Genomic DNA, 27,898 nt, shown 5'->3' with positions numbered 1-27,898 from the left:
AATCAATGTTACTGCAATCAGAAACAAACACTTTCCAAAAGACAGCATGAATTTAAGCCATAAAAGTATCTTGCTGATTCTAAGAGTTAAGGGGACATAGTGCATGGCATTTTGTTTTAATACAAGCAACCTTAAAAATACTTTCATGCAACTTGCTGCAATGCAGATAGATCTGGAGAGTATAATGTTAAGTCAAAATTAGAGGGAGAGGAACAAACTCAGGATGATCTCTGTCTCTTCTGTGGGATATATAGAAACATTATAGGGGAATATCATGCCCACTGGCAATAGAAATGAAGAGCAGAACTGGTCTTCAGTAGGAAGCTTGGCACTGGTGTAGGGGTGGGAAGGATAAGTTAGGGAAGGGAACACTAAGATAAGGGGGAAGGGGAAAAGTGCTTGCCACAGAGGCAGGCTGCAGGGCGGGAGGGAAAATGAGGATACTGGTGAAGGGTAGTGAGCACTGGTGAAAGGATTGGTGTTCGAACAGTATACACCTGAAAACTCAATCATAAATATCTTTGTTATTCATGGTGGTTGTTATATAAAAATAAAATACTTTTGCCTTTGTACCAATGCTTTAGCTAGAAAAAGTATTAAAATATATGAAGTTGGCTCTTAATGGTAGCTAATACGGCTTTAAAAACTATAGTGGCATTGTCTAATGGAAATGGCATAGCAGATGTCTGAAGAACTGGACTCTTCATAACTGTGGGAGCTGAAATAAACAGTAGTGTCTATGTTTCATCAAGCTACAAAATAAGAGACATCAAAATATAAGATTATCCAAATATAAGAATCTAAAAGTTAATTTTTTTCTTAATTTTTGAGAACCTTAAAAAATTTAAAATATTTCAATGATGAAAAACAGAAGAATACCTTGTTTGATAAAATATACATACTGATTTACTTGCATTTTCTTCAGAAATAACTGAAACATAAACTATATAGGAAGACTCAGGTATTATTGCATGTAAAATTCTGAAAAAAAATGTTATGAGGACATACCTTCAAAATGTGAAAACCAACAATGCATTTTTGTTTGATCAACACCTGATGAATCATGGAGAGTCCATTACAATTTCCTAATTCATGTATTCTCTGTTGGTTGTATTTAATCAGCGAGAGTATAACTTGTAGTGCTAATGCTTGAGTTTCTTCACAGTTACTGAGTTCTACAACCTAAAAGTAAGTGGATTCTTTTACTAATTTCAGAGTGAAAAATTAGGCATGTGAATTTTCTACTATTACATAATAATAATCCACACATTTCATTTGAAATTTTGTTATTGTGCATACTTTGCAATTATTTAAGAATTATAAATGGAACAAGACAGAAATTCCATGCTCTTTAGTCTTAAGTATGCAATCAGTGAAGTGCAAAAACATTGGCAATTTCAGAAGCCACTATTATTTTCATTAGTCATTTAAAATGTCAGCAGAATGCCTCAACATTTTGGTAACTGGTCAATCAACAAATAGGCTCCATGTTACATCTTATGGGAGAAGAAAAGTAGCATAAAGCCTAATTCTTGCTTTCCAAGGGGCCCATTATCAAGTCCCATGTTTCCCAAAGTGGGGAAATACTGTCTCACCAGGGGGTGCAGGGATGATCAGGGGTGGCAATAACCTCAAGTGTAACTGAGGGATGGTTTCTGTTTACTTAAAGGAGGTAGGCATGGGGGAGGAGAGTGGGTGTGATTTTTTTTTCCTGAAAGGGGGGAAGCAAGCCAAGTATGTTTGGGAACTTCTGGTTCAGTCCAAAGACAAGATACACAGGTCCAGAAGTCTGACTCTGTGATAAGAATACAAGGGCAAAAAAGCATTTATCATGCTTGATATCCAAAGTTGGATCACAGACACTACCCCACATTGCCAAGTATGATTTCCCCCCCTCTTCCAATGTTATTCTTGGCTCTAGGATAAGTGGGAACACCCCCCCACACACATACACAATCAAATGTGTGAGCAACACAACCAAGTGTATACACTCCCAATTTCATCATACCCCACTCAATCACCCCTTCATTTATAACAAGAGAAGGGAAGGAGGGGGCAGGTAACATTGTATACATATTTAAACAAAAACATGAATTATGCCTTATATTTAAATTCCACCAATGCTTTATGACAACTACCATATAAGAATATTATTAGCATGATAAAAGCCAAAGAAGAAAGAGCCTACATAAACACCACGAGAGCCTTGTACTTCTGACTCTTCTCTACTTGGTTTAGGGAAACCTATACGAAGAGATGGTGGTCTGAAAAGAGCAAAATCCTAGGAAACAGGTATCAATAGGTGGCTGAAGAGGAGAAACAAGAGAAGGGTGACCATTTAAAATTGGATGTTCACTGTACATTACGAGGCTACAGACTGCCTATTTGGTTCAATGGTACCTAGCAATTAGCCTCAAAAAAGGCATTCTATGCTTATAAAACTTGTAAGAAAACTGAGTTTTATTTTTTGTCCAAAAAAAGGGGAAGATACTTAAGAGATTTTGTAAGGTTTAAGTGTGAAAATATACTTTAAAAAGTCTTATTGGCAAGATTTGAAATGTATGCAAAATGAAAAATATCTTTTTCTTTAGTACCTGATTCCTGTGTAATAGTAACAATAATAATAAATTATATTTAAAACTATATCAAAGGAAAGATTATGGACTTATATTTGAAATTAAAATTATAAAAGTTAATCACAAAATATTGACAAGGAGTTACACAAAGAGTTTGTAACTTTAAAACACTGGGGGAGGGGAATCTATTCAACTGAGTATTTGATGCCAGAAATAAATGAAAGAAGAAAGCAAAAACAGGGCTTACTGTGGTAAGGAATAGTTGGTCAAATATGCCTAAAAACAGTAACAGTAATAACAAGCACTATTTTCCTTCCTGTAAAATTAATCAAAAGTGGTTCCTATGAAAGAAAGACCAGTTAACAACTGAATGAAAATCGGATAATATTACAGGAGTAACACTTACGGATAAAATTCTGATAACTTAATATTAGCAATTATAATTATAAGGATATGGACAAGGAAACAGAGATGATTCCAATTGCAATGAGACCATTTACAGCCCTTATCCTGAATTCCAGCAATTCCTGAATAGTCACCATATACTTACTAACTGACTTGTCTATGTAAGGAAAGATATTGTCCTTGCCTCAGATGATAAAACAGGATAATTAAAACAACTTATTTTAATAGAGTACTTATAAAATGGGCCAAGCTTTTTACATTTCTCCTTCTGCTTATGAAATCTTCAAACATGAGGCCAGAGATACTCTAACTACATTTCTGGGTAACATAAAACTTCTAAAATCTTGTAACTTAAAACAGTTTAGCCATCTAAGGCAGAAGTTTTGGCTGACTCTTTTTCCCTGGTACGTATGGATGGGGAAGTGGGGGTGGTTAGGCTACACCCAGTGGTGCTGGGTATCTATGTGCAAAGTAAGTGCCTTAATCCTGATGACATCGAAAACAATAAGATTTTTAACCTTAGAGGTCTAATATAGTTGATGTATTTATTTATAAATCAGAATCACTGAAATTCATCAACAATAGTTTCTCTTTAGATAAACACTATAATCATTATTCTTACCCTAGCAAAGAGAAAAACAAATATACCAGTTCCACCAATCTCATGCAGAATGCCTTGGATAGTTTGACTTTCAGTAGGCTGGAGATTCTTCAGCTGATGATGTTCTAGTATGATGCTCTGAACTTCTTTTGAGCTGAATGGTCTCTGAGAGAGCTGGGTTTTCACTAGACCTTTAAGTCTAATAACTGGTTCATAGATGGTATACTGTGCAGGACAGTAAGTTGTATATACAATTGAAAGACTTTCCTGAAACACAAATCCCATCAGTTACTGAAAGTTTATAAAGCAAGCTATCAACAATCAAAGAGTTATTTCAAAGTGAAAAGATAATAACAAAGCTTTCTTTGTTTAAAAAAAGACTGAAACTACAATAAACATAAATATGAGAAACCAGGTGAAGATTCATTTCATGTAGCAGTGGCAATGATACAAACCAAATCAAAGCTGAAAATGATTCCAACTTGTATCATTTTAGAATAACCATGAATTTAGACTTAATACTCTTATCAGCTTACTGGTGCATTATACATACTCTAGTAAAAATAAAATTATAAAGAGCAATCTGTGACTCTAATTGAAGCAGTTAGTATTATTTTGAATATGAAATTTTTAGTAATAACTGATATACTAAAAAGTGAACATTATGTAACTGCAACTAGAAAATTATCTCAGTATAAGCTTGAAAAGAAGCATGTTTCATAAATAACATGTAGCATCACTGTCATTGTCATCTCGTTTCTCATCAATTTGCTCGACAGGCAACAGTAACGTCTCCATTGTGAGACTTGTTGTTACTGTTTTTGGCATATCGAATACACCAGTATTGAGTAGCTTGCAAGGCTCTGCCGTGGGGGCGAGATACTCTGGGTACCTTGCTGGGCTCTCCGAGAGGGGCAGAGGAATCTAACCCAGGTCGGCCTCGTGCAAGGTAAACACCCTATCCTCTGTGCTATTGCTCCAGCCCCATCATATTATACATTGTATATACTCTAAATATTTGTTATACGTAACTTATTATATAATATTACAAACACATAATTATGTATTATATTATTTTATATAGTTTATATAGCTTACATATTTATGTACTTCTATATTACATGTATTTTAATATATTCATATGATTTCTTTGTGTTTGTTTTTTTGCTTTTTGGGTCACACCCGGTCCCTGAAAACAAATTCTGAGGTCAAAGCGTTTTTCAATTATTTTCCCAGGGAAAAATCCCAAAAGGATCTCAGGAAAGAAAATGTTAAAGAAAGAAGATATAAAAGCGAAATTAAAAAGTCTAACTCATAGCTGATCGTATTTTCAACAATATACTATGTACTAATACTATAAAGATAAAACAAAAAGTGAAAACTTACAATTAAGAGACCAATGTCCACATCTTTTTTGGTCATAAAAAGTTCTCTGATTTGTTCACACTGCAAAATTTCTTTATTAATATATTTTGAGTAGTAATTCACAGGCTTGCCATATTTGCATGGCATTATAGATGTATGGTTGGGTCCACAAGCATATAGATAGAAGGCTTCTTGTGCTCCAATCTTAGCTCCTAAATAGCAAATAACAAATGAGTTATGTACTTATACCAACCAGAATTTTTCATAAAAAGCAAGTCATTTTTTGTCAGATTTTTTATAGCTGTTCATCATCTTATAAATTTAATACTCCTTATTTCCAAATTGGTTTAAAAAGCAAGTAATCTGTCAATTAGAGGTAGGAGATGAATTAATGTGCCTATAAAGGTAACTAAAAAATTTATTTTTTGTTTTGAGCGACCCCTAGTCATGCTCAGGGTTTACACTGCTCAGTGAACACTCCTGGCAGTGCTCAGGGGACCATATATGGTGCCTGCTATACTGTTTCTCTGGCCCCAAAGATAACTGAAATATTTTTTAAATCTGGGCAATTTTATCCTTAAGAAATATTCTTTTTAAATTAATAATTAATAAAAAACCTCCACATCAGCAAATTCCATTTTATTTCATTTGTTTTCATTTGTCTGTTGGTTGGTTTGTTGGTCCACACCAGCAGTGTCTGTTCTGGCTCCATGCATAGGAGTCTGGCTCTGTGCCTGTGGTTCTCAGGGAACCATGTGGTGCTGGGAATAGAACCCAGGCTTCTGTTTGCAAAAGATACATTCAGCTGATTAGCTCTCTGGCCTCCAATTTCCATTTTGTTCTGTTGTCTGTTTGTTTATGTATTTATGTATGTATGTATGTATGTATGGATATGTGTATATATGTATGTATGTACATATGTACGTATGTATGTATGTATGTATGTATGTATGTATGTATGTATGTATGTATGTATTTTTTTATTGCCACATCCAGTGTGCTTAGGATTTACTCCTGTCACTTCAGTTGGGATCACTCCTGGTGATCAAACAAGGGTCACCCACATGTAAGGAAAGTGCCTCAACCCCAGTACTATCTCTTTGGCCCCACTACAAATTCCAATTTTAAGTGGAAAATGAATGATGTGTTTAGCCCACTCATGCATTGATTCATCTATTCAATAATCACTGCTTGAATGCTATTATGTACTAGGTTTAACTAAAATTTAGTACATAATGCTATTATGTAGCACTGTAGCACTGTCCTCCATTGTTCATTAATTTCCTCCAGTGAGCACCAGTAACATCTCCATTGTGAGACTTGTTACTGTTTTTGGCATATCGAATACTCTCGGTAGCTTGCCGGGCTCTCCGAGAGGGACGGAGGAATCGAACCTGGATCGGCCGCGTGCAAGGCAAAGGCTCCACCCGCTGTGCTATCGCTCCAGCCCAATGCTATTATGTATCAAGTTAATCTAAAATTTAGTACTTTCAGAGAAAGTACTGTCACTGTCATCCCGTTGCTCATCGATTTGTTCGAGCGGGCACCAGTAATGTCTCTCATTGAGAGACTTATTGTTACTGTTTTTGGCATATCTAATACGCACAGGTAGCTTGCCAGGCTCTGCCGTGCGGGCTCCATACTCTTAGTAGCTTGCCGGACTCTCCGAGAGGGGCAGAGGAATCGAACACGGGTTGGCCGAGTGAAAAGCGAAAGCCCAACTGCTGTGCTATCGCTCCAGCCCAGAGAAAGTACTAAAACTATAAATAAAATTGATAGCTATGTTAAGTTTGCCTGTGATAATACTGCATTTTCAGGATTACAGAAGTACATAAATATGTACACTACATAAAATATATAAAATAATACGTAATTATGTGTTTATAATATAATATAATAAGTTATGTATTACATAAATATTTATAGTATACAACAATGTATAATATGATGAGGCTGGAGCGATAGCACACTGGGTAGGGCATTTGCCTTGCACACATCCGACCTGGGTCGGAACCCATCAAGCTACTGAGAGTACCTCACCTCCACAGCAGAGCCTGGCAAGCTACCCGTGGCGTATTAGATATGCCAAAAACAGTAACAACAAGTCTCACAATGGAGATGTTACTGGTGCCCACTTGAGCAAATCGATGAGAAATGGAATGACAGTGACAGTGATAATAAAGTTGATTTAATATATGTTCCTTTTATTTGGACAGTTGGTGATAGACTGTATACACTAAATTAAGAATATATTCAATTGGAAAAAAATCTAGATTATAAAATTACTAACAAGTATTATGTATGTGTGTGAGATTTTGGGCAATATCTGGTGATCCTCTGGGGCCACACCTGACTCCCAGCTCCTTATCATTTTTTAAAGTATGTTTTGGAATCAAAACTATATAGTGCTTACTAAAGTATAAGTTAAGGAATAGATTGATATTTTATCCAGAATAATTTACTTCATTTAATACTTAACTAAAAAAAACTGGAAATACTTTAAGAAAGAAAATTTTACCATTGAAGAGAAGCAGATTTCCCAGGTTCCATTTTCCAGCCAACTGCAAGACTTCTTCTTGAGATGATAAACAATGACCAAGCATGCAAAACGTTTTATTACTGTCAGATGACAAACTTGTTTTTCTTGGAAGCATAAAATCCAAAGTAACATCAGATTTCCTATGGTTAAAAAAAAATCAATTACTTCAATTACCATGAATGTTTAAGAATAGTAGCTTTCCCCCCCTTCTTTTATTGTTTTGAGCCATGGTGGTGCTCCGGTGTTACTCCTGGTATATTATATAAGAATCTCCCCTACTGGTGTTTAGGGGACCATGCAGTGCCAGAGATCAAAGCCAGGCCTGCTGTATGCAAAGCTGCTCTAGATCTTTGAACTAACTCCCAGACACAATAATGGTAACTGCCTGAGCAATTTTCCCGATTCACCCACTGTCAGGTATTGGGGAGAGGACAGACTGTATTGTCTCCTGATCCAAAATGCTAGTGACCAATAAGCCAAGAAAGAAAGAAGCAAAACAGAAATACACTAGGCTATAGGAAAGATACCTACATATTCACTTAAGTTTTCCTCATTTATTTTAAGATTTTATTACTGAATCATTGTTCGATAGATCTTTACAAAGCTGTTCATAATCTGGTTTTAGTCCTACCCATTCCAACACTCATTCCTCCACGAGTGTACATTTCCCAGAACCAGTGTCCCCAGCTTCTTCCCATCACCTCTCCCTGACCAGCCTACCTCTATGACAGGCATTCTCTCTTTCTCTCTCTTTATCTCTCTCTCCCCCCTTCCCCCATTTTTTTGGGGGGGGCATTGTGGTTTGCAGTACAACAGATACTGAAAGGTTATCTGGTATATCCCTTTACCTACTTTTAACACTCAGTACTTATCTAGTGTCATCATGTCCAGCTATTATTGTCATCCTGGTCCCTTCTCTATCTTACCTACCCTGTGCCCCCCCCCCACACTTATGGTTGATTCCAACCACTGACAAGTCCTCCTAAACCTCTGCTTTCCCTCGCCAAGGATATGTCTTTAATATATATGTATACATATTTTCTGTACGATAAATGAATACTATACTTAGAGAGTCCTAAAGCCTCTAGCGATACGCTCCTAGAAATAACAGATTTGTATAGTAGAGAGACAGGTTACAAAATCAATACACAAAAGTCCATGACTTTCCTATACACAAGTAATGAAAGAGATGAAAGTAATATTTAAAAACAATCCTGTTCACAATTTGCCTTTTTTATTTTTAAAAAAGTAAAATTTTATTTTTTAAAGGTTTTATTTTATTGAATCACAATGAGATACACAGAAAAGTTGTTCATGATTTGGTTTCAGTTATATAAATGTTTCAACACTTGTTCCTCCACCAGTGAACATTTCCCACCACCTATGTCCCAGTTTTCCTCCTGACAACCCCTTCCACAGCCTGTCTCTAAGACAGGGGGTTCTCTCTCTCTCTCTCTCTCTCTCTTTCTCTCTCTCTCTCTCTCTAAACCAACTACCTTCCTTTAATTTTATCCCTTCTTAGTAAACAATTAAAAAAATTTCATGTCTTTTATGAGGATGTCAGACTAATCAGAAAAACAATGGCCATCTTTAGGTTTTGTTTTGGCAAACCACTAGGATGTCTAATTTTCGCATTTTGTCTTCTCAGGGTTAAGTCATTACAGAGGTTTATTTTTTTAAAAAATTAGCATTTGTATTTACTTATGGGGGCTGGAGCGATAGCACAGCGGTTGGGCATTCGCCTTTCACGCGGTTGACCCGAGTTCGAGTCCTCCGCCCCTCTCCGAGCTACCTGGCAAGCTACCGAGAGTATAGAGCCCTCTCGGCAGAGCCTGGCAAGCTACCCATGCATATTGGATATGCCAAAAGCAGTAACAATAAGTCTCTCAATGAGACACGTTACTGGTGCCCGCTCGAACAAATCGATGAGCAATGGGATGACAGTGACAGTGATTTACTTATGGATAAAGGATACAGAAATCCTTATAAAACAGAAAAAGAAACGGTTAACAAATGCATTGTCATGACAAATATGATGAAAGGACTTCATCATTTAGTTGAAACTGAAGTTCTCTAAGCTTTCATGCTATTTTAAAATGTTTTAAACTACATTTAAAATATTGCAAAGTCTAAATACAGTTTGTGAGGAAGATAAAGACAGGATATGTTAACAAAGTTAGCTCTTAGAGAGAAATTCTTACTTTGGTCAGCATCACATTTAATGATACATTTAATTTTTACATGTAATTATTTAAATAGGACTTTTCTTTTTTAAAAAAATAGGACTATTTCTTAAATGAAAAGATATGTACATCTTTCTTGGAGCAAATAAATGGCTGAAACACTCCTCCCACCTAGTGGCAGAATGGCTTACTACAGTTTACTTTCCTAATTTTAATTTATCTATCATAGGTTTGAAATATTATAGAGTCTCAGGAGGACAGCTTTACCAATATAAATGTGCACAGGATGCATAATACACACAAACCAAAGCTCCACTTGTCAGACCATATCCCTAAATGCTTTACTATTCCTTCCAACCTATAATCCCCTTACACCTAGTAACCACCAACGTTTTCACTTAAATAAGGAGTTAATTTCTTTCTTTCTTTCTTTCTTTCTGTCTTTCTTTCTTTCTTTCTTTCTTTTTGTTAGTTTGTTTGTTTTAGTTATTTCTACACCACATATGAGTACAACAACCTGGCAATTATCTTTTAGTTTCTTAAGGTTAAATAAAAATCTATTGTAAAATCAATGAAGAAGAATTCAATCAGTATTATTATATGCCAGAGACTCCTACTTGGCTTACATGCTGTTTATCAAATAACAATACAAAATAATATTAAGTTGTTTTTAAGTGCTATTATATATTATTAAAATGACCCTTTGAAATATATATTATCTGTAGGAGTTATCCCAATAGTTTAGAAAGAGGCAAAGTTGGATACTTACTCACTGCTCTATTAACAGTCTCAACCATTAACTTTACTAAATAGCAACAAAAGATATATCTGTATTTATATCAATAAATGAACACAAAGTACATAAAAAAAGTGGGTATAATCCAGTTAAAAAATTTAACTCTAGTTCTAGCACCCTATTTAAAATTTTAGAATTCCAGGAGTGCACAGCCATGACATCTCATACCTTATGCCACTGATATACCAAGAGTAGCACACCACAGTTGATGGAGTGTAAAGCAGAAGACAACTGATCTTTATTAATATGTATATACATACATATATATATACACACATGATATATATTAACACACAAGGCTCAAACTCTAACAACATGTTACTGATCTCTTATACTGGGGTTTAATGGCTCCAGTATGAGATACAATTTTAACACACTTTCCTCTAAGGAAACCTTTTTGGATCATTTTTAGTCAATTATTCATAAAAAGCAATACAAAATGAAATATTTAGCATCTGCCTTGTATAGTCATGAGAAATTTAGAAATAACGGTGGTAGGAAGGTATAATGGTGGTAGGACTGCTGTTGAAATATTGAGTGTAATCAATTACTGTGAAAAACTTTATGAAATTAATTTTTTTTAAAAAAATGGGTAAAAAAGCTGTATGTGAACATGACTGTGTTAATGACTATGTTTATTAACTTTATAATCATCTACAATAAATACCTAAACTCTCATTCTAAACATGTCTAATAATTATGATTTCTATACCTGACACCAACTTGGTCTGATTCAGAAAAAGGCTACATATAAGCAGTAAAATAGAAGATTTTTTTTTTCTTTTTGGGTCACACCTGGCAATGCTCAGGAGTTACCCTTAGCTCTGTACTCAGGAATTACTCCTGGCAGTGCGCAGGGGACCATATGGGATGGCGGCGATTGAACCTAGGTTAGCCACATGGAAGGCAGACAGCCCTATCTGTTGTACTATTGCTCCGGCCCCAAACATAGGATTTTAAAGCCAATTTGTCTGCTGGGTTTACTGGTGGTGGAGAATGGGCACTGGTGAAGGGATGGGTTCCCGAACTTTGTATGAGGGAAGCATAAGCACAAAAGTGTATAAATCTGTAACTGTACCCTCACGGTGATTCACTAATTAAAAATAAATAAATTAAAAAAAATACTGGTTGATTTTTCCCATGTGTGTAATAGAAAATAAAATTGATGAAAAGGCATGTTAAAATAAATCAGTGAACATTGACAACAGAACTAAAGTTACTTGAGAAGAAGGAGACAGAAAAAGAGAGTGGTCAGTTTTATTTGTTGTTTGAGGAATAATTTTTAAAAACAATTATTATATTTATATTTATATTTATATTTATAAGATGCAGTAGGAGCTATTGAATGGGTTATACTTATGAGTAATGATAAACTTGAATACCATGAAAATGCAACTTATAAAAATTATTTTTGTTGTGATTTGGCTTCCTCTTATTTTTATTGGTTAATACCTTGATATAGGATAACATTAGGTTTGGCCTTTTAGCCTTGTCACAGGGAACTTAGAAAAAAAAAATAAAGCCAATTTGTCTAGGTTCAGTTTTCTAGTTCAAGTTTCAGCTCTATTCCTTACTTGTGGCATGATTTTGAATAAGCTACCTTACATCACTGAGTATCGTTTGCTCAGAAGTGAGACAGACATAATAATATATCTACTTCACATTGTTGCTGGGAGAACTAAATGAGAAAATCAGTGCAAAGTTCTTAATACAGTGTCTGGTACATGTCAAGGGCTCAAGAAATGAGTACAGAGTTCAGGAGGAGAAAGAGGTTCTCTGCTGACAACCTCACTCCCAGCTCCAATGACAAAACTCAAAGTTCTTGAATTTATGGAGTTCATACTGCTTCTATTCAGATTTAGACTGAGAAATGATAAAATATGGAAATAATACTTTATTAATATATTCTCATGGAGTTACAAAAAGATACCAAACCAAAAATTTATTGCCAAAGCCTGTTCTTTCCTGTGGCAGGCACCATAGAATAGCTATCCTTAATTCGAAAACTCCTTTTCCTTCTCTAGTATGGGAAACTGTAAGCATTTATTTCCTCTCTCCTCCCTTTGAGCAGTGATCTGGCACAGTTTTCCCAGAATTCCTACAGGCACTTTTCTTTACCTGTCATAGTCTTTTCTGTCCTGCTCATGGCAAATTTAATGTTTTTTCAGGTCTCAGCTTCAACATTCCTTTCCTAAATAGACCTGACATTTTTTCTTGAGACTTGTGTGCTACCTTCACATTAGTCATCATGATTTGTATGTATTCATTTAATTATATGCTTATTTGCTGTTGGCTTCCACTTAGAATGCAAGTTCAAAGGAGAGACTATCAGCTTATTTACCGCTGCCCCCAAAATCTAATACAGCATGGCCCAATACATAATAATACCTTAATAAATATGATAAATGAATACACAAGAAAAATAGGTTAATTTCTGCTAGGGATATATATGTATACATATATATGCTATTTTTAAAATGCTATTTCTATGGCCAAATCTACTTAGATATCTTTGAGGAGACTCAGGCATAAGGCCTACAAAGTACTTAGCAAAAGGTTTGCAGCATAGAAAGGATGTAATACTTCATGTTCCATTTAATTAAATCTAGACTAGTTATGATTTTCAAAGTCTCCATGTAGACAGCTTCATTATGCCCATTCATTTTTTTTAATTATTCAAAGTAAATCAAAGAAAGTTTGATTCTTTTCACCCTACATTAGCTTCCAATTCTATAATATCCACCTTTTCATGCTCTTTATTCAATAAAGTACTTTCTAACTTTTTTTTTTGCGTTTTTTGGGCACGTGTCACACCGGTGATGCACAGAGGTTACTCCTGGCTCAGGAATTACTCAGAAATTACTCTGGGCGGTGCTCGGGGAACCATATGGGATGCTGGGGAATCGAACCTGGATTGGCCGCCTGCAAGGCAAACGCCCTACCCGCTGTGCTATCGCTCCAGCCCCAGTTTCCAACTTTTTAAAAAAAAATCCAAGGTACCTTCTAGCTCTCTTAGGGCTAAATGTTAAATTAAGCAAGCACAAAAAGTATTCCTTATTAACTTGACCCACAATTCTGCTAATCAAAACAAATCATAAATTAATACTATAAGAATCTATAGCCTTATCACTTAATATCACCACCATTTCTAGGACCCAATCTTTATCTATAACCCAGTATTTTGACTTATATTTTTCTCTACTCAATCCAATTTCATTTGAAACCCTGATTTAATTAGACATTGGCCTTATTAACCACCTCATTTAAGTAATTCCTTATGGAATTGCAGTGGCGCAGAGGCAGATGCCAGGATGAGTGGATGGTGGCAGCTCTCGGAACTACAGAGTGTGATGGCACAGAAACTCCCCATAATTTCGTGGGAATGAATGTGTTAATTCTTTAAAAAGGCACTTTAAAAGGCCAGCCTGGTGTGTGAAACTGCTATGGTGCCCACTGCTATGGCTCAGGGCACAGACCGCGGACCTGTGGCAGGACCCAAAGTGCCTGCCATGTGTGGCTTACTTGGGTGGCTGAGGCACCCTAGAAACTTGTGGCCAGCCAGGCACCCATGCTGGGCCTGGAAGTCACACCAAGAATAAAAACTGCCGTTGCTCCCATGGCTCAGCCACTGGCAGGGCAGCCATGTCACTATTTCTTCCCTGGACTGGCCCTTGGTGCCCGCAAAGTATTATGAAGAAAAACCTCCCTGAGCACCAACCGCCTGTAGACCCAGTGTGCTTCTCAGTTAAGGTTCTGCTGGACTGGTGGCGACAGCCCACCCAGAGTGTCCAGACGGCCAATGGTATAGCTCTGGCTCTGTTCCCCGCTGGAGCCCAGGGGATGCAGTGCCACTAGTCCTGGACCTGTGAGGCAAGTGCATCAATAGCCTGATGGTGCCTTCAGACTTCTTGAGACAGCAAATTCACTGCTCTACCTCTGGCCAGACCCCAACAACTCAGGGCCAAGTTTCCCGAGAATAGTATTAAATTGCCAAAAGTTCGTTATGTAGGAGTCACACCCACAAACCACCACGGGCTCAGCCACACAAGCTCAATCATCGGCTTTTCTTCAGAGACTGCTAAATAAATCTCAAAAGAGATCAAAAGCTGTATTTAATCTCAGGAACACCCCCCGCCCCCCACCCCATCCGCAAGGCTGAACAGACTGGGGTAGATCTGAGCCGGGCAGGTTTGCCTGGTGCCTGCCCAGAGCCTCAGGTAGCTGCTCACTCCCACTATCCAAAATTGCTACCATACCTCTAGCAGGACTACACTGTCTTCAGACAGACATCAACAAGATATTAATCTGCTGAAAATTTGGATATATGGGTTTTGTGACTGGAATTTCCAGGCTTTCTCGGGGGTTTGGATGGGCTACCCTCCCTGTACCCTGGCAGTCACATCCACACACCTAGTTTTGTTTCGTTTTGTTTTCTCTTCTCTTTTCTTTTTTTAAATATGGAACACTTCATGAATTTGTGTGTCATCCTTGCACAGAGGCCACGCTAATCTCTTCTGTATCATTCCAATTTGAGTATATGTGCTGCCAAAGTGAGATTCTGCCACTCAGTTTTTCTTTTTAAGCTACTCCAGCTGTGCATTCCTGATAAAAATACTGAACGCCCCGAGCAAACATGATGACCTCTTAGTACTTGATTGCAAGCCATAATGCACAAAAGGAGAGAGAGAGGGAGAGAGGGAGGGTGGAGAGAGGGAGGGGGAAGAAGAGAGAGGGGGAGGGAGGGAGAGAGAGAGAGACAGAGAGAGAGAGAGGAGAGAGAAAGAGGAGAGAAATGGTGATGGTGCCTACCATAGAGGCAGGCTGGGGAGGGAGGTGGTAGGAAGGAAACTGGGGACGTTGGTGGTGGTAACTGTACACTGCTGGAGAAATAGTTTTTGGAACATTATACTGCTGAAACCCAATCATGAGTAGCTTTGTAATGGTCTATCTCATGGTGATTCAATTAAAAAAATGATAATAATAATAACAATAATTCCTCGTGTATTCACTGCATATAGCACATAGACTTGAAGTACCAAATTATAAATTCTATCCCATAATCTAATCATATTCTATATAAATGGCCAATTTCTACATGCTTTCTCAAACCAATACATTAACCTTCAACAATTATTTCTATGAGAAATTTATTTGTGTTAAATACATAGGAAAAAACATTCAACTGACATAAATTTCTACTTTAATATAGAATAAATTATATATGCAATTTTCTATAATCTGTTTAAGACACTACAGCAGGCTACTTAAACTTGGAATTTTAACTCAGGTTAGTATTTATGAAAAACAATTTATACCTCTGTCCAGAAATCCATATGGAGATTTTCCCCTGGATATTTTTTTTTCCTTGAGGCTGCTGTAAGTAGGTGAATACTAAGTGTTGCCATTTGCTTGGAAGGAAAATATTCTCCTGTGATTCAACCTGTTCTAGTAAAACAGCTTTCGTATCATCATTTGAATCCATACACACACTACACAAGAGAAAAGGCATAGGGTGAAAACATGATATTCTGATCTTAGCATTTAATACATATAAAATTATAATTCTAAATATTTAAGTTCAATTTGTTTTGATGGGACACCCAAGCAGTATTCAGGGGGGCACTCCCCACCAGAACTGGATCGGGCAGTTCAATATTAGGCCTGAAGGTACTCTGGTCCTGGAGTGAAACTGCGGAGCTAGATATGCAAAATGCACTCATGATCCCTGTGCTGTCTCCCTACCTCCAAATCAGTTCTACTTTAAAAACCATTAGAAAAGTCAATAGTTATTTGTCATCTACTATAGTCTGTTTAGTTATTTTATATTATCAATTCAGTTCATGCACTAAAAAAGATTAGTCTCATTTATTGGAGTTAAACTGAGGAATCATTTTCAGAGTTCAATTTGCAAAGAAATATCATTGCTCTTTTGGAAATTATAAAGAAATATCTGGTTCATATAAACTTTAATACATTATATATATGTCAGTTTTATTAGAAGTCTTTGGAGATTACTGAGACTGAGAAACAGTGATTATAAAGTACTCTGTAGTCTTTATAATCTTTACAAAGTTTTATATTCCAATAACATATTGTTCAGTTTTGTCAAAACTGTATCATGTATCTACACTCACAAAATACAAATAGAAGACTAGTATCTGTACCAGCTAATAAAGAATGGGGAAAGGACATGATGGCAAGAGAACCTAAGCTTACAAAATAATGGCTATTATGCATGTAATCTGAATAATGGCTAGTGTGTATATAAACTGCATGAAAATACTTGTCTGATAATAGCAACATCTAAGATCACTGCACTCTGTTGTTGTTGTTGTTGTTTTGGGGCTACACTCAGCTGTGCTCAGGGTTTATTCCTGGCTCTGTATTCAGGGATAACTCCTGGTGGTGTTCAGCGAACCATATAGGTTCTGGGGATTGAACCTGATTCGGCTGTGTGCAAGGCAAATGCCTTACATGCAGATCATGGGCTCTTAAGCAAGGCAAGCACCTTTACTATTTACACCCTTTACTATTTCTCTAACCCAAGTTGTGACATTTCTAACTAGGAATTAATATACTTTTAAGAGTTTAATTATAAATTTTTAGGTAGTGTTACAAAGTTAGTAGCACTATAACACTGTTGTCCCGTTGTTCATCAATTTGCTTGAGTGGGCACCAGTAATGTCTCCATTGTGAGACTTGTTGTTACTGTGGGATGGAGGAAACAAACCCGGGTCGGCTGCATGCAAGGTTAGTACTAAGAAAATCTTTTTATTTTATCAGTGGTGGGGGATTTAGGCCATACCTGGCTGTGCTCAGGGCTCGTGATTGGCTGACTTGGGGTACCATATGGGGTTTCAGGGATCAAACTCGGGTCTGGAATCTGCAAGTAAAGTGCCCTATACACTATACTATCACTCTGCCCCCCCTTTTTTTCTTACACAGGTTAAAAAGAGTTTTATGGGCAACAAATTGCAAGTTGGAAGATGGAGAACTCATGTGCTCCAAATAACTGTCATCAGAATATATCTTTAATAGGCTTTTTCTGTTATAATAACTGTATTAAGCAGACTTCACATTAAATGACTCTTACAGAAATTATTTAAATACAGGATCTATTCATGAGGAGTTGAGGGTAATCAATACCGAAAGATAAAAGTGCCATTTGGAGGGTCAGCCCACACTTGGATCATCAGAGCTTTGGATCCCAATGAAATCATATGAACACAGCCTTCATCGATAAGTCTTTCCCCAGGATCTCTGCACTCTGCACTTCTGGGTCTGCAGCTCTCTGTTACAAAAAGATTTTAGAATGATCAGTAAAAAACTCTATAAACCGACTGGAAAGTGAATTTAAAATAATATGAAGTATAATTCACTTGCAATAAATTATTTACAGTGATTTATTGAAGTGTCTGAATCTGATTTATTTCAAATAACAGAATTCAAATAACATCAAGTTTAGATGGTAAGTGGAAAAAAGCAAAAACAGCAAAGACAGTTCTTTAAAAGTTATTGAATGTCTAAAAATATTTGCTAAATGGGCTAATTGGCTTGAACCATGGTGATATCACTGCAGTGATTTATTAAAATCTGTGCCTATTATAATAATCCTTGTTTATTGGATTAGGTTACTGGCATCACGGATGTGGCCAAAGAAAATTACCATCGTCATAGGCCTGACACTAGCAAAATCATTCTATTCTTATTATTGATAGCATGTTTTATAAAAAAAAGATTAATAAAAAATTGTAGTGTTGGATGTACATCTTTGTTAAATTCTACTGAGAGAATTTTGAATATTACTGCTAGGTGATTCCGAAACTCTAAAATGTTTCTCTAAGGCAAGCTGATGTTACTGCCAAATATTTTGGGATTCCTCCTTGATTATTCTTTCTTACTTCCCCTTTTCACCACATAAAACCTAAGCATGTACGACAGGCACACACAAGTCTCATTAGGCTACTTATTACTATGATATACGACTTTATGTAAAGTTATGCTAATGAAAATACATCAAAATAAATGCCCAAAAGCTCAGACTTTTAGAGAAGATGCATACAATTAGTTGCAATATTGCATGTGCATTGGCAGTTTTGAAGAATAATGCCCCTAGCAAATGACAACAGTTTCTTTAAAAAAGTCAAATTTACTGATTGTTTTTTTTTGTTGTTGTTTTTTTTTGCTTTTTGGGTCACACCCAGCGATGCTCAAGGGTTACTCCTGGCTTTGCACTCAGGAATTACTCCTGGCAGTGTTTGGGGGACCATATGGGATGCCGGGGATCGAACGCAGGTCACCAAGTGCAAGGTAAATGCAAACGCCCTACCCGCTGTGCTATCGCTCCAGCCCCCACCACTGATTGTTTTGAAGTAACATGTTATAAGAACTAACACATGTTGAGAATTTATATCTGATATAAAAATATATCTCTCTATATAAGAATTTATATCTGATATAAAAATATCTGATAGTCAAAAAATGTTAAATTAAATCTGAACTTGTACAATTTAAACTATTAAAATTAAGTGTGAGTGTATATAGGGACTATAGAGTAATATATTTAAATATTTCTTCACTTAATTTTAAAATTTTATACACCATGATTTACAATATTGGTAACAGCAGGGCTTCATGTATAAAACATTCTAACATTGCATCTTCCACCAGCTTCCCTCTACAATGTCCCAGTATCATTCCCCCACTCCATCTTATCCACCCCCTCTTCCCCATAGTGATATGGGGAACCTACCAAAGAACAGTTCTGTTTCTGTTCTTATTTGCTCGGGTTTTTGTTTGTTTGTTTGCTTTTCTTTTAGGGCCACATCTGGGGTGCTCAGAGTTCACTGCTGGCTGGGTTCAATGGGACCATATGGGATACTGGAGATCAAATGCAGATTGGTTGCATACAACCTGCATACAAAGGGATCTACTCACTGACTATCACCATGGCTCTCTCAGTTTCTGTTCTTAACTTTCATAACAATCTTATGAAGTGAATATTGCTATCCCTATTTTGAGTGTGACTGGAGGTGCAAGAGGTTGAGTAAGTTACTCACTGACACACAGGAAATTTAGTGGCAAAGGATGTCTAATATTTTCTGCACCTCTCTTTAAAACTTTATGTATATTTAAATTATCTTTTTAACTGTTTATACAAAATCACCACCCTAAAGTCCATGTTAGTAAGCATTAATAAATTAGCAAATCTATTTTATAATTAAAAATCTTTAATTAGGTCATTGCGTATATTAATTATTTTATGAGATTTTTTTCATGGGAAATGTCCGATGTAAATATGAGTATATTTTTAACAATTTAATAGTTTATCAGTGACCTCTAAACTTTGGAATTAAATACAGAATGGGATTAAGTCCCTTTCATCTCTATACAAATTGGTTATGCTCCTTATCTTCAATTGTAAACAGGACAGTATTTATCTTAAAGTTTTAAATTTTTATTTTTTTGCTTTTGGGGTCACACAGGCAGTGCTCAGGAGTAACTCCTGGCTCTGCACTCAGGAATTACTCCTAGCAGTGCTCAGGGGACCATATGGGATGCTAGGGATCAAACCTGGGTTGGCTGTATGCAAGACAAATGCCCTACCCTCTGTACTATTGCTCCAGCCCCAAAGTTTTTAATTTTTAAAAATAAACACTGGACATTAAAATTGGAAAAAAGCTGAACAAAATGACACACATACAGAAGCACTTGAGGGGCTGGAGCAATAGTACAGTGGGGAGGGGGGGCATTTTTGCCTTGCATGTGGCAGGCCTGGGTTTGAACCCCGGCACCCCATATGATCCCTGAGCACAGACAGGAGTAATTTTGAGTTCAGAGCTAGGAGTAACCCTTGTGCATTGCTGCATGGGACCCAAAAAGAGAAAAAAAATGACAGAAGCACTTGATGTAGCATTATCATCAATGTTTCAGTTACCAATTTTTTGCTTATAAAATTCAATGCACAAAAATGCTATAGCTATCTAAAATACTATGATCATTTTGGTAAGATTATTTTGGAAGTTTAGCTTCCCAAGCTAACTCATAAAACTATTAAGTATGCTATGAAAATGTATCTATGGAAAGTGAATTCAGAATTCCAGCTACAGAGAGCAGGCTGTATTTCCCACCAAGCAATCTGGACAGTATCTTTTAGAATTTTCCTTTTTAGAAACAGAAAACCTCCCTAGAAAGCAGACATGAGTGAAGGCCTAGTGTCCTGAGGCAAGAGGCTCTAGCAGGCTAAGTTTTACAGGATGGAAAGCTTTTGAGGCCAGCAATCACCTCTAAACTTGTTTCATCAACTCATTTTATTCATCTATGAATGTGAAGAATGAGACTGCTTTATATACTTAGGTTTTTTATTTTTTTGGTGTCACAACTATCTGTGCTCAGGGTTTACTCCTGGTGGTTCCTGATGGTACTTGGAGGAACAAATGTGGTGCTGGGATGAAAGTAGGATTGGTCGCATGCAAGGGAAATGCCTTAAACCTGTACTATTCTCTCCGGCCCAAGCCTATTTGCTTTAACTCCCATAGTCATGAACTGCTTTTCATAAAGCATGTTTCTACCCTAATCAGAGGAGAAACAAGATGTAGTTTCATAGCAGAATAATAGCAATTCTTCAATTACAGAAAGGTCTAGCATGAAATGTAACATTGGAAATGGCTAATGCATTTGAATACCCTGTGTACGAACTATGAGAAGACTGAGAGGGGCACTGTGTTTGGATACAGCATGAGAAGGAGATCCTGAAATAAGAGATTAAAAAAAATGAATGGGGATGGACTCATATGGGCTTGACTCTGCTTAGAAAACAAAAAAATAAACATGTCATTATGTTATCTTTTTCTTTTCAATCACTAAGAACCACCCTAAACCAGTAATGGATTCAGGGAAAAAAAATGGCAAATAGTGAGCTGGTCTTAGCTTCACACACACACACACACACACACACACACACACACCCTATACCACACCCATACCTCCCCGATAAAAAAACCCCACAGATGCAAATGGGAATTTAAGACTAAGTTAGAAGTTCATTATATTCTACCAAGAGAGTCTGAAATTGTACTATACAATTCAGTCAGTTACTGCCATCATCTTACCTGTTCCATCAAAACTATCCCGTAAAATCAATGATCTGTTTCTTTTCTTCATCTTCTTTCCTTTCTCCTTAGTATTCTCAGCTTCATAGGCACACTCCACATTAAACCACAGTGAAACACTGAAGCCTTCTGACAGGTGTGGCCAGCAGTTTTGTCCCAGCAAAGGCAGGTGGATTGGGGCTATATGCCATGAGGAAAGTAGCTGCTCAGGGAAACTTTCCATCTCAGCCTCTTTCTTGCTTCTTGAAATTCGCACTTTTCTCAATAGTCCCAGAGTTTTACTATTCAGAATCCCTGGACACTTTTGTGATGAAACACCATTACTTAAGTTTGAGGTATGTAGTAAAGGGAAGGTGAGATACTGTGAAGGACTCACAGAAATATCACTTTCAACAATTTTCAGAATACCCAGAAGAAGAATTTCCTAGAGAAAAAGAAAACCAAAGACAGAATTACAATCAACAGCAATCTTGAATTCAGGTTTCAAATAAAAAACCCAAAGACATCCATATAGATATCAGCATTCCTATTTAAATATTTCCCTAGCTACCAGATCATGAAAATGTTCCTTTTTTGTTTGCAGTTATGAAATAAATATAGTTTCATTCTTAAAATGTATAATCTCTAATTTCTAATAGATTTGGAGGCTTTTATTGTGCAAACCTAGAATTTCTGAACAAACCTAGAAGTTATGAGTCAATTCAAGTATTAAAAATTAAGTACAACTATATCAGGAATAATATCTACCTAAGAAACATGTTTACTGCCAAGACTACTACATTTCATAACTACTTAAAAGTGAGGAACAAAATCAGACACTTACAAATCCTCCAAATTTCTGAATATTTTCATAAGACATCATAAAACTGAATGCTCAATCACATTTTAATTTATTTTGCATTCTTTTTCCTCTAAAATAAATTTTCTTTCATCTGTTTGGTACACTAAAAATATACTTTTAAGTTTCATTTGTAATTTTAGTTTCTGGTTCAACTGGAATGTAGAATGCATGGAAAGATGAGAGGAAACGAGCCTTTAAGTAAAGGAAAGAACAATGACTAAGGAAACAAATGAAAATTAGAAGAGATTACTGAATACAATGTCCTACTTATATGTAAAATAACACCTAATGTTGATTACAGCTCTGAAAAATGTACTAAAAAAAATAGAGAAATTCCATAAGTACGCAGGCAGTTCTCAAATGTTTTAAAGCCAGTGCACCCCAGAGCTCTCCCAGGGTCCACAGTACTGGCATGGGGTAATAAAATGGCCAGACCTCAGAGGAACAATCTTGCTGCAAAGAAAATAACTCTGAGGTTTTCTGTTTGGTTTGATTATGCTTCTAGTCAAGATTTCATTATAACAATGGGTTTCTCAGCAGAGAACAAATTAAAAGTCCCTAAGTTACACCAACAACAAAGTGATAATTTTCTGAAAATAACTTTCTAAAAAAAATTTAACCATCAAAATAGATATGATTAAAATTAGTCTCTTTTTAGTAATTCAAATTTTTTTGTGTTTCCAAAGCACAATGATTGGAGGTGGAAGAGGGTAAAGGAAATAGAATTCCAGTGATATATCTAGTGGGCCAAAACAAAAGTGAAATGGTTACTGAGAATTTCACACATAACGTACGCTGATGGCAAACTAGGACAGTTCAGTGATTTTCCAAATAATTTAAAAAATATTTTATCAGTGAAAAAACAATAAATTGTAGAGTATTTGTAGAATAAATTGTAGAATATTTACTGTACAAGGAGACTTCTCCAGAAATATTCTCAAAAGAAGGGTTAGCTCTTCTGAACATGTTCTTGAACTCATCAAAGATACCAAAAGATCGACCAAAACCCTCTGGCACCCTAAATTAAAACAAGAAAGATAAATTGAAACCAATTTATAACTAAGGAACTGGATAAGTAATTTCACAAATTTTATATATCAAGATGTCAAGAGGTATCTTAAATGAATCATAAACAACCCTAATAATCCAAATATTTGCTTAATAACAATATAATTAAATGTAAACCAACCACCACAAACAACAAAAAATATCACCATTTTTTTGGAAATGAAAATCAAAGTCATAGTGAGAAAAACATCTGGCAATTTTCAGCAGAGGGGCATATAAAATATAATTAAACAAGATTCCTCAAAATTTTGAAGGCATCAAACAAGAAAAGCTTAAACAATTGTCACAACCAAGAGAAGTGTCAGGACATCTAACAAATAAATGTGACGGGATTTCCTGGACAAAATCTTTTTTTTGCTTTTTGGGTCACACCCGGCGATGCACAGGGGTTACTCCTGGCTCTACACTCAGGAATTACCCCTGGTGGTGCTCAGGGAACCACATGGGATGCTGGGAATCAAACCCGGGTTGGCCGCATGCAAGGCAAACGCCCTGCTGTGCTATGACTCCAGCCCCAAAAATCTTTAAACAGAAAAAGGCAATATAAACATGAATTTTAGTTTATAATATGAATATAGGTTCATTATAACAAATACAATAATGCTAAATGTTAACAACAGCGGTAACTGGCTGGGATAAAGACATGATATAGATAACTCTGTAGTCTGCTCAATTTCTTTGTACAGCTCAAACTGTCCTTTCTAAAAAGAAATCTATACTAAGAATGTCAAAGCAATCTATACAAAATAAAACTGTAGGTAAATGACTTAAAAACTTTAAACTGTATGTTTTACATTATGTGCACTATAGAGTACAGTATGTACCTCCATAAATATTTTATTAAAATATAATGACTCAAATTTCCCTGAATTTAGCTGGAAATATCTTCACATTAAAATGGTCTAAGTGCTGAGCACAGTAAGTAAAAATGTAAGAATACATTAAGTAAATGAAAGAGAAAGCACTTTTACAGTACAATCCCAATTAATAAATGTAGAAGGGATGACAAAAATAGAAAACAGTTATTTAAAAAGAAAAAAAATTTTAAGAAAAATCACTATCTGGTGAATACCACGTTATCAACTACTTAAGTCAAGAACCATTAATGAATGTGAAAATTAATGGGTTAAAGTATGATTAAAAAAGAATATTTACAGTCTCAACTTATTTCCCTATAAGAATTTCCCTATAATAATTATAAAGAGAAAATAGTGTATTACAATGAAGAAACATGGTAGAAAGCATCTTTGTTAAGCAATACAGTCAACATTACTAGTAATAAGATAGACATACATATATAAATATACATACACATAAGTATCTATGCCTCAGTAAGAAAGAAAAAACATTACTTCTAAGTTATGTGTGCTAAAAGTATGTAACCTGGATTTTTGAAGGAACATTAGATAAATTCCAATTAATGTTTTGTGTATGTACCCCTAATCCATCAACAAACTTAATAGGAAAAATTAGGTTTCTAGTATAGGGAACATAATCATATAACATGTTCACTATAAATTTTTCAATTGTCTATAAAAGCACACATTGATAACTAAAAAAGCAATATAGCAATATAGTATAATATAGTATTTAGATTAAGTTATACATTCCCCAATGCCACTTTTTTTTTTTGCTTTTTTGGGTCACACCTGGTGATGCACAGGGGTTATTCCTGGCTCTGCACTCAGGAATTACTCCTGGTGGTGCTCAGAGAGACCATATGGGATGATGGGAATCAAACCTGGGTTGGCTGCGTGCAAGGCAAACGCCCTACCCGCTGTGTTATTGCTCCAGCCCCTCCCCAATATCACTTTTTCCTAAACAACTCTCAGTCCTGTGGAACCCATATTTTCTCTTTTATAAAAATCAAGATATCAAAAAAAAATCAAGATATCAGATCGAATATCCTTCTCTCCCAGAGGGAGCTTAACATGACACTCGCCATAACCATACCACCTGCACCCACGCCAGGCTGTTTTACTTGGAGCACCGCGGGGGCGGGGGGGTGAGACTTCTCCCTGCCCAAAGGGACCCAGTCCCAGCAGCCGAAAACCTTCAGAACACAACTTCCGCCATGCTCACAGCAGCTCTCCACAAGCTCCGGCTGAGCCTCACCCACAAGTGAACCTTTCCTGGACTGTGCAGCTGCATTTGTGGCTGTGTGACACTTCATAGGACAAACCCTACCCACACTCCAAGAGTACTGCACCACATATGATAGGATTCAAAGTAGGAGGCAACCAATCTTAGAGGGAAATATTATTTCAATTCTGCTTTGGGGCAGGGATTGGGATTTGGGATGGAAACACCCAAAATATAGTGGTAGAAAGTATAATGGTGGTGGGACTGGTGTTTGAATATTAAATGTAATCAAATATTGTAAATTACTTATAAAATAAAAATCAAAATATCTGTACTATCTTATTATACTGGATGAATCCTTTCTTAGGAACAAGAGAGGTGACTCATAAAGCTAGTTCTGAACTCAAAGAACACTATATCAAAGTCAGTCATTATTATCAACACTTAACTATAACATAATAACAAAACAATTTCAACTTGTTAATAGTTCCAACTCACCTTGAAAATCAGAATCAGTCTGTGTTAAAATACTGAAGAATCCGCTCAAAAGACCTTTCACAATTCCCTGAAGATCAAAAAGCAAACATAATAAATTTCCTGGCTCATAAAAGAAAGAATAGAGAAACTCTATCAATAATTCCAGTTTAAGATATACACATATGTGTGTATACACACACATATGTGTATATACATATATGCATATGCATATATATACATATACATATGTACACACATAAAATATTTTAAGGCACTGAAAGAACACTATAAGCAGATTACAGTTTTCATTTTTCATATAAGTTATTTTCTGATTTTTAACAATAACAGCCATATATTATAACTATATGCAATTTAAAAAAATTACCCATTCTCAGAAATATAGAATTGATTATTAGGCAATGACAACATTAACATTTATACTATTTTATACATTGTATTATTTTTTATAATGCTATTTATAGGTAAAATATCTAAAATACAAAAAACTATTGTCAAATAATATTAAGGGAAGTTGGGTTATAAATTAGGAGATGAGAAATTGGGGCATAAGTCTGATAATTGGAAAAATACTAATTTTTTTTTTACCTGTTGCATGAGCAGAAAAATATTCTTTTCTTTCTGCTTGATGATTTTCAAAAAACTCTCAAATACATGGGCAAGTACCTCAAGTTTAGCTTTACTGATGGAAAGCAAATTTAATTCCAGCATACAAATCTCAGGATATATTATTTCCCCTTGAGTTAGGTTTTCAAGTAAGTCATTTGAACTGTTTGGTGAATGGAAACCTTCTGCTTCAGGCTTTAAGTCTATCCCTGAAAGGGGAAAAGAAAAGAATATTTTTATTCCTCAGATACAAAGGTTTCAATTCTTATTTCTTGATTAAGGACATCTAGTGACATCTTATTTATAAGATGATACAAAACTTTTGATTCTATAGATCTTGAATCATCTAATCTTATGGACATTTTAAAAAATAGTTTTAAAAGTGAATGTTGATGGGCCGAAGAAATAGTACAGGGATACAAGGTGCTTGCCTTGCATACAGCTAACCTGAATTCAACCCCCAGCACCACACATCCAACAAATGCAGAAAATGTGCCCTGAGCACCACCATAAGAAAAGTCCCTGGAGCACCTTCTACAGTGATCACCTAGCACAAAGCACTAAGCACAGCTGGGTATTATCTAAAACCCCAACACTCCCCCACCTCTGCCATAGCAATTTGGTATTAATAAAACTACAAATGATATTAAAAATAATTTTTTACAAACATGTGATATAGATCTAATACACTCCTTTAATAAAACTGGAAAAAATACAATGTCAAAAAGTTTTTTGATACCAAAATACCTAAAGTTAATTTGCCTGCCCTTATCCCAGTGAAAATAGTAGGCATGGCTACTGATGGTTACTAGCTGAATAATTTCTATACTTTGTCTTCTTCAAAATGAAAAGCAAAAACAGTGCCACTGATTACTACATCTTGGAAAATTTTATAAGCTCTTGAAAGATTTCTGTGTACTTTTAAAAACATTCATCCTATCCACACCAAAATCCTTTAAGATCTAGTTAGCTAGAAAGAAGGATACTGTCATTATACAATCATGCTTGTACTATGACAAAACCAACATTATTAAATAAAATTTTTTTTTCCCGAAGATCACCTATAGTGTGTCCAACAAACTAAGCCAGATTACAGGTGATGATTCCCCATTCACTTAATAGGGAATAGAAAATAGATTGAGAAAGACAAAATATTGTAATTTCAGACTTTAGTAGCAGGACTGGGGTAGTCATAAGGCCAAAAAGATGGAGCCTTGGGGCTGAGGAAGT

General features: G+C 35.9%; 1 protein-coding gene and 1 non-coding gene across 5 annotated transcripts in view; both read right to left on the bottom strand.

Moving 5' to 3' along the window:
- LYST (lysosomal trafficking regulator) overlaps window positions 1-27,898 on the bottom strand; it is a 193,302-nt gene that overhangs the window by 99,298 nt on the left and 66,106 nt on the right. For all 4 annotated transcript variants that reach the window (XM_004620365.2, XM_055146687.1, XM_055146685.1 and 1 more), the window contains 10 exons: window positions 26,651-26,877; window positions 26,066-26,132; window positions 23,326-23,435; window positions 21,577-22,000; window positions 17,612-17,756; window positions 15,781-15,954; window positions 7,466-7,626; window positions 4,969-5,159; window positions 3,604-3,849; window positions 1,009-1,182 (listed from right to left, as the gene is read on the bottom strand). In XM_004620365.2, coding sequence (XP_004620422.2) covers window positions 1,009-1,182; window positions 3,604-3,849; window positions 4,969-5,159; window positions 7,466-7,626; window positions 15,781-15,954; window positions 17,612-17,756; window positions 21,577-22,000; window positions 23,326-23,435; window positions 26,066-26,132; window positions 26,651-26,877 — 1,919 coding nt within the window. The remainder of the gene's footprint in view (window positions 1-1,008; window positions 1,183-3,603; window positions 3,850-4,968; window positions 5,160-7,465; window positions 7,627-15,780; window positions 15,955-17,611; window positions 17,757-21,576; window positions 22,001-23,325; window positions 23,436-26,065; window positions 26,133-26,650; window positions 26,878-27,898) is intronic.
- On the bottom strand, window positions 14,917-15,019 carry LOC129398976 (U6 spliceosomal RNA). Its single transcript, XR_008626834.1, has one exon. It is a non-coding gene; the product is annotated as a U6 spliceosomal RNA (small nuclear RNA).

This window comes from Sorex araneus, chromosome 9 (genome assembly GCF_027595985.1).
Source record: "Sorex araneus isolate mSorAra2 chromosome 9, mSorAra2.pri, whole genome shotgun sequence".
Taxonomy (NCBI): domain Eukaryota; kingdom Metazoa; phylum Chordata; class Mammalia; order Eulipotyphla; family Soricidae; genus Sorex; species Sorex araneus.
This window is presented reverse-complemented; position numbering and strand designations above follow the sequence as displayed.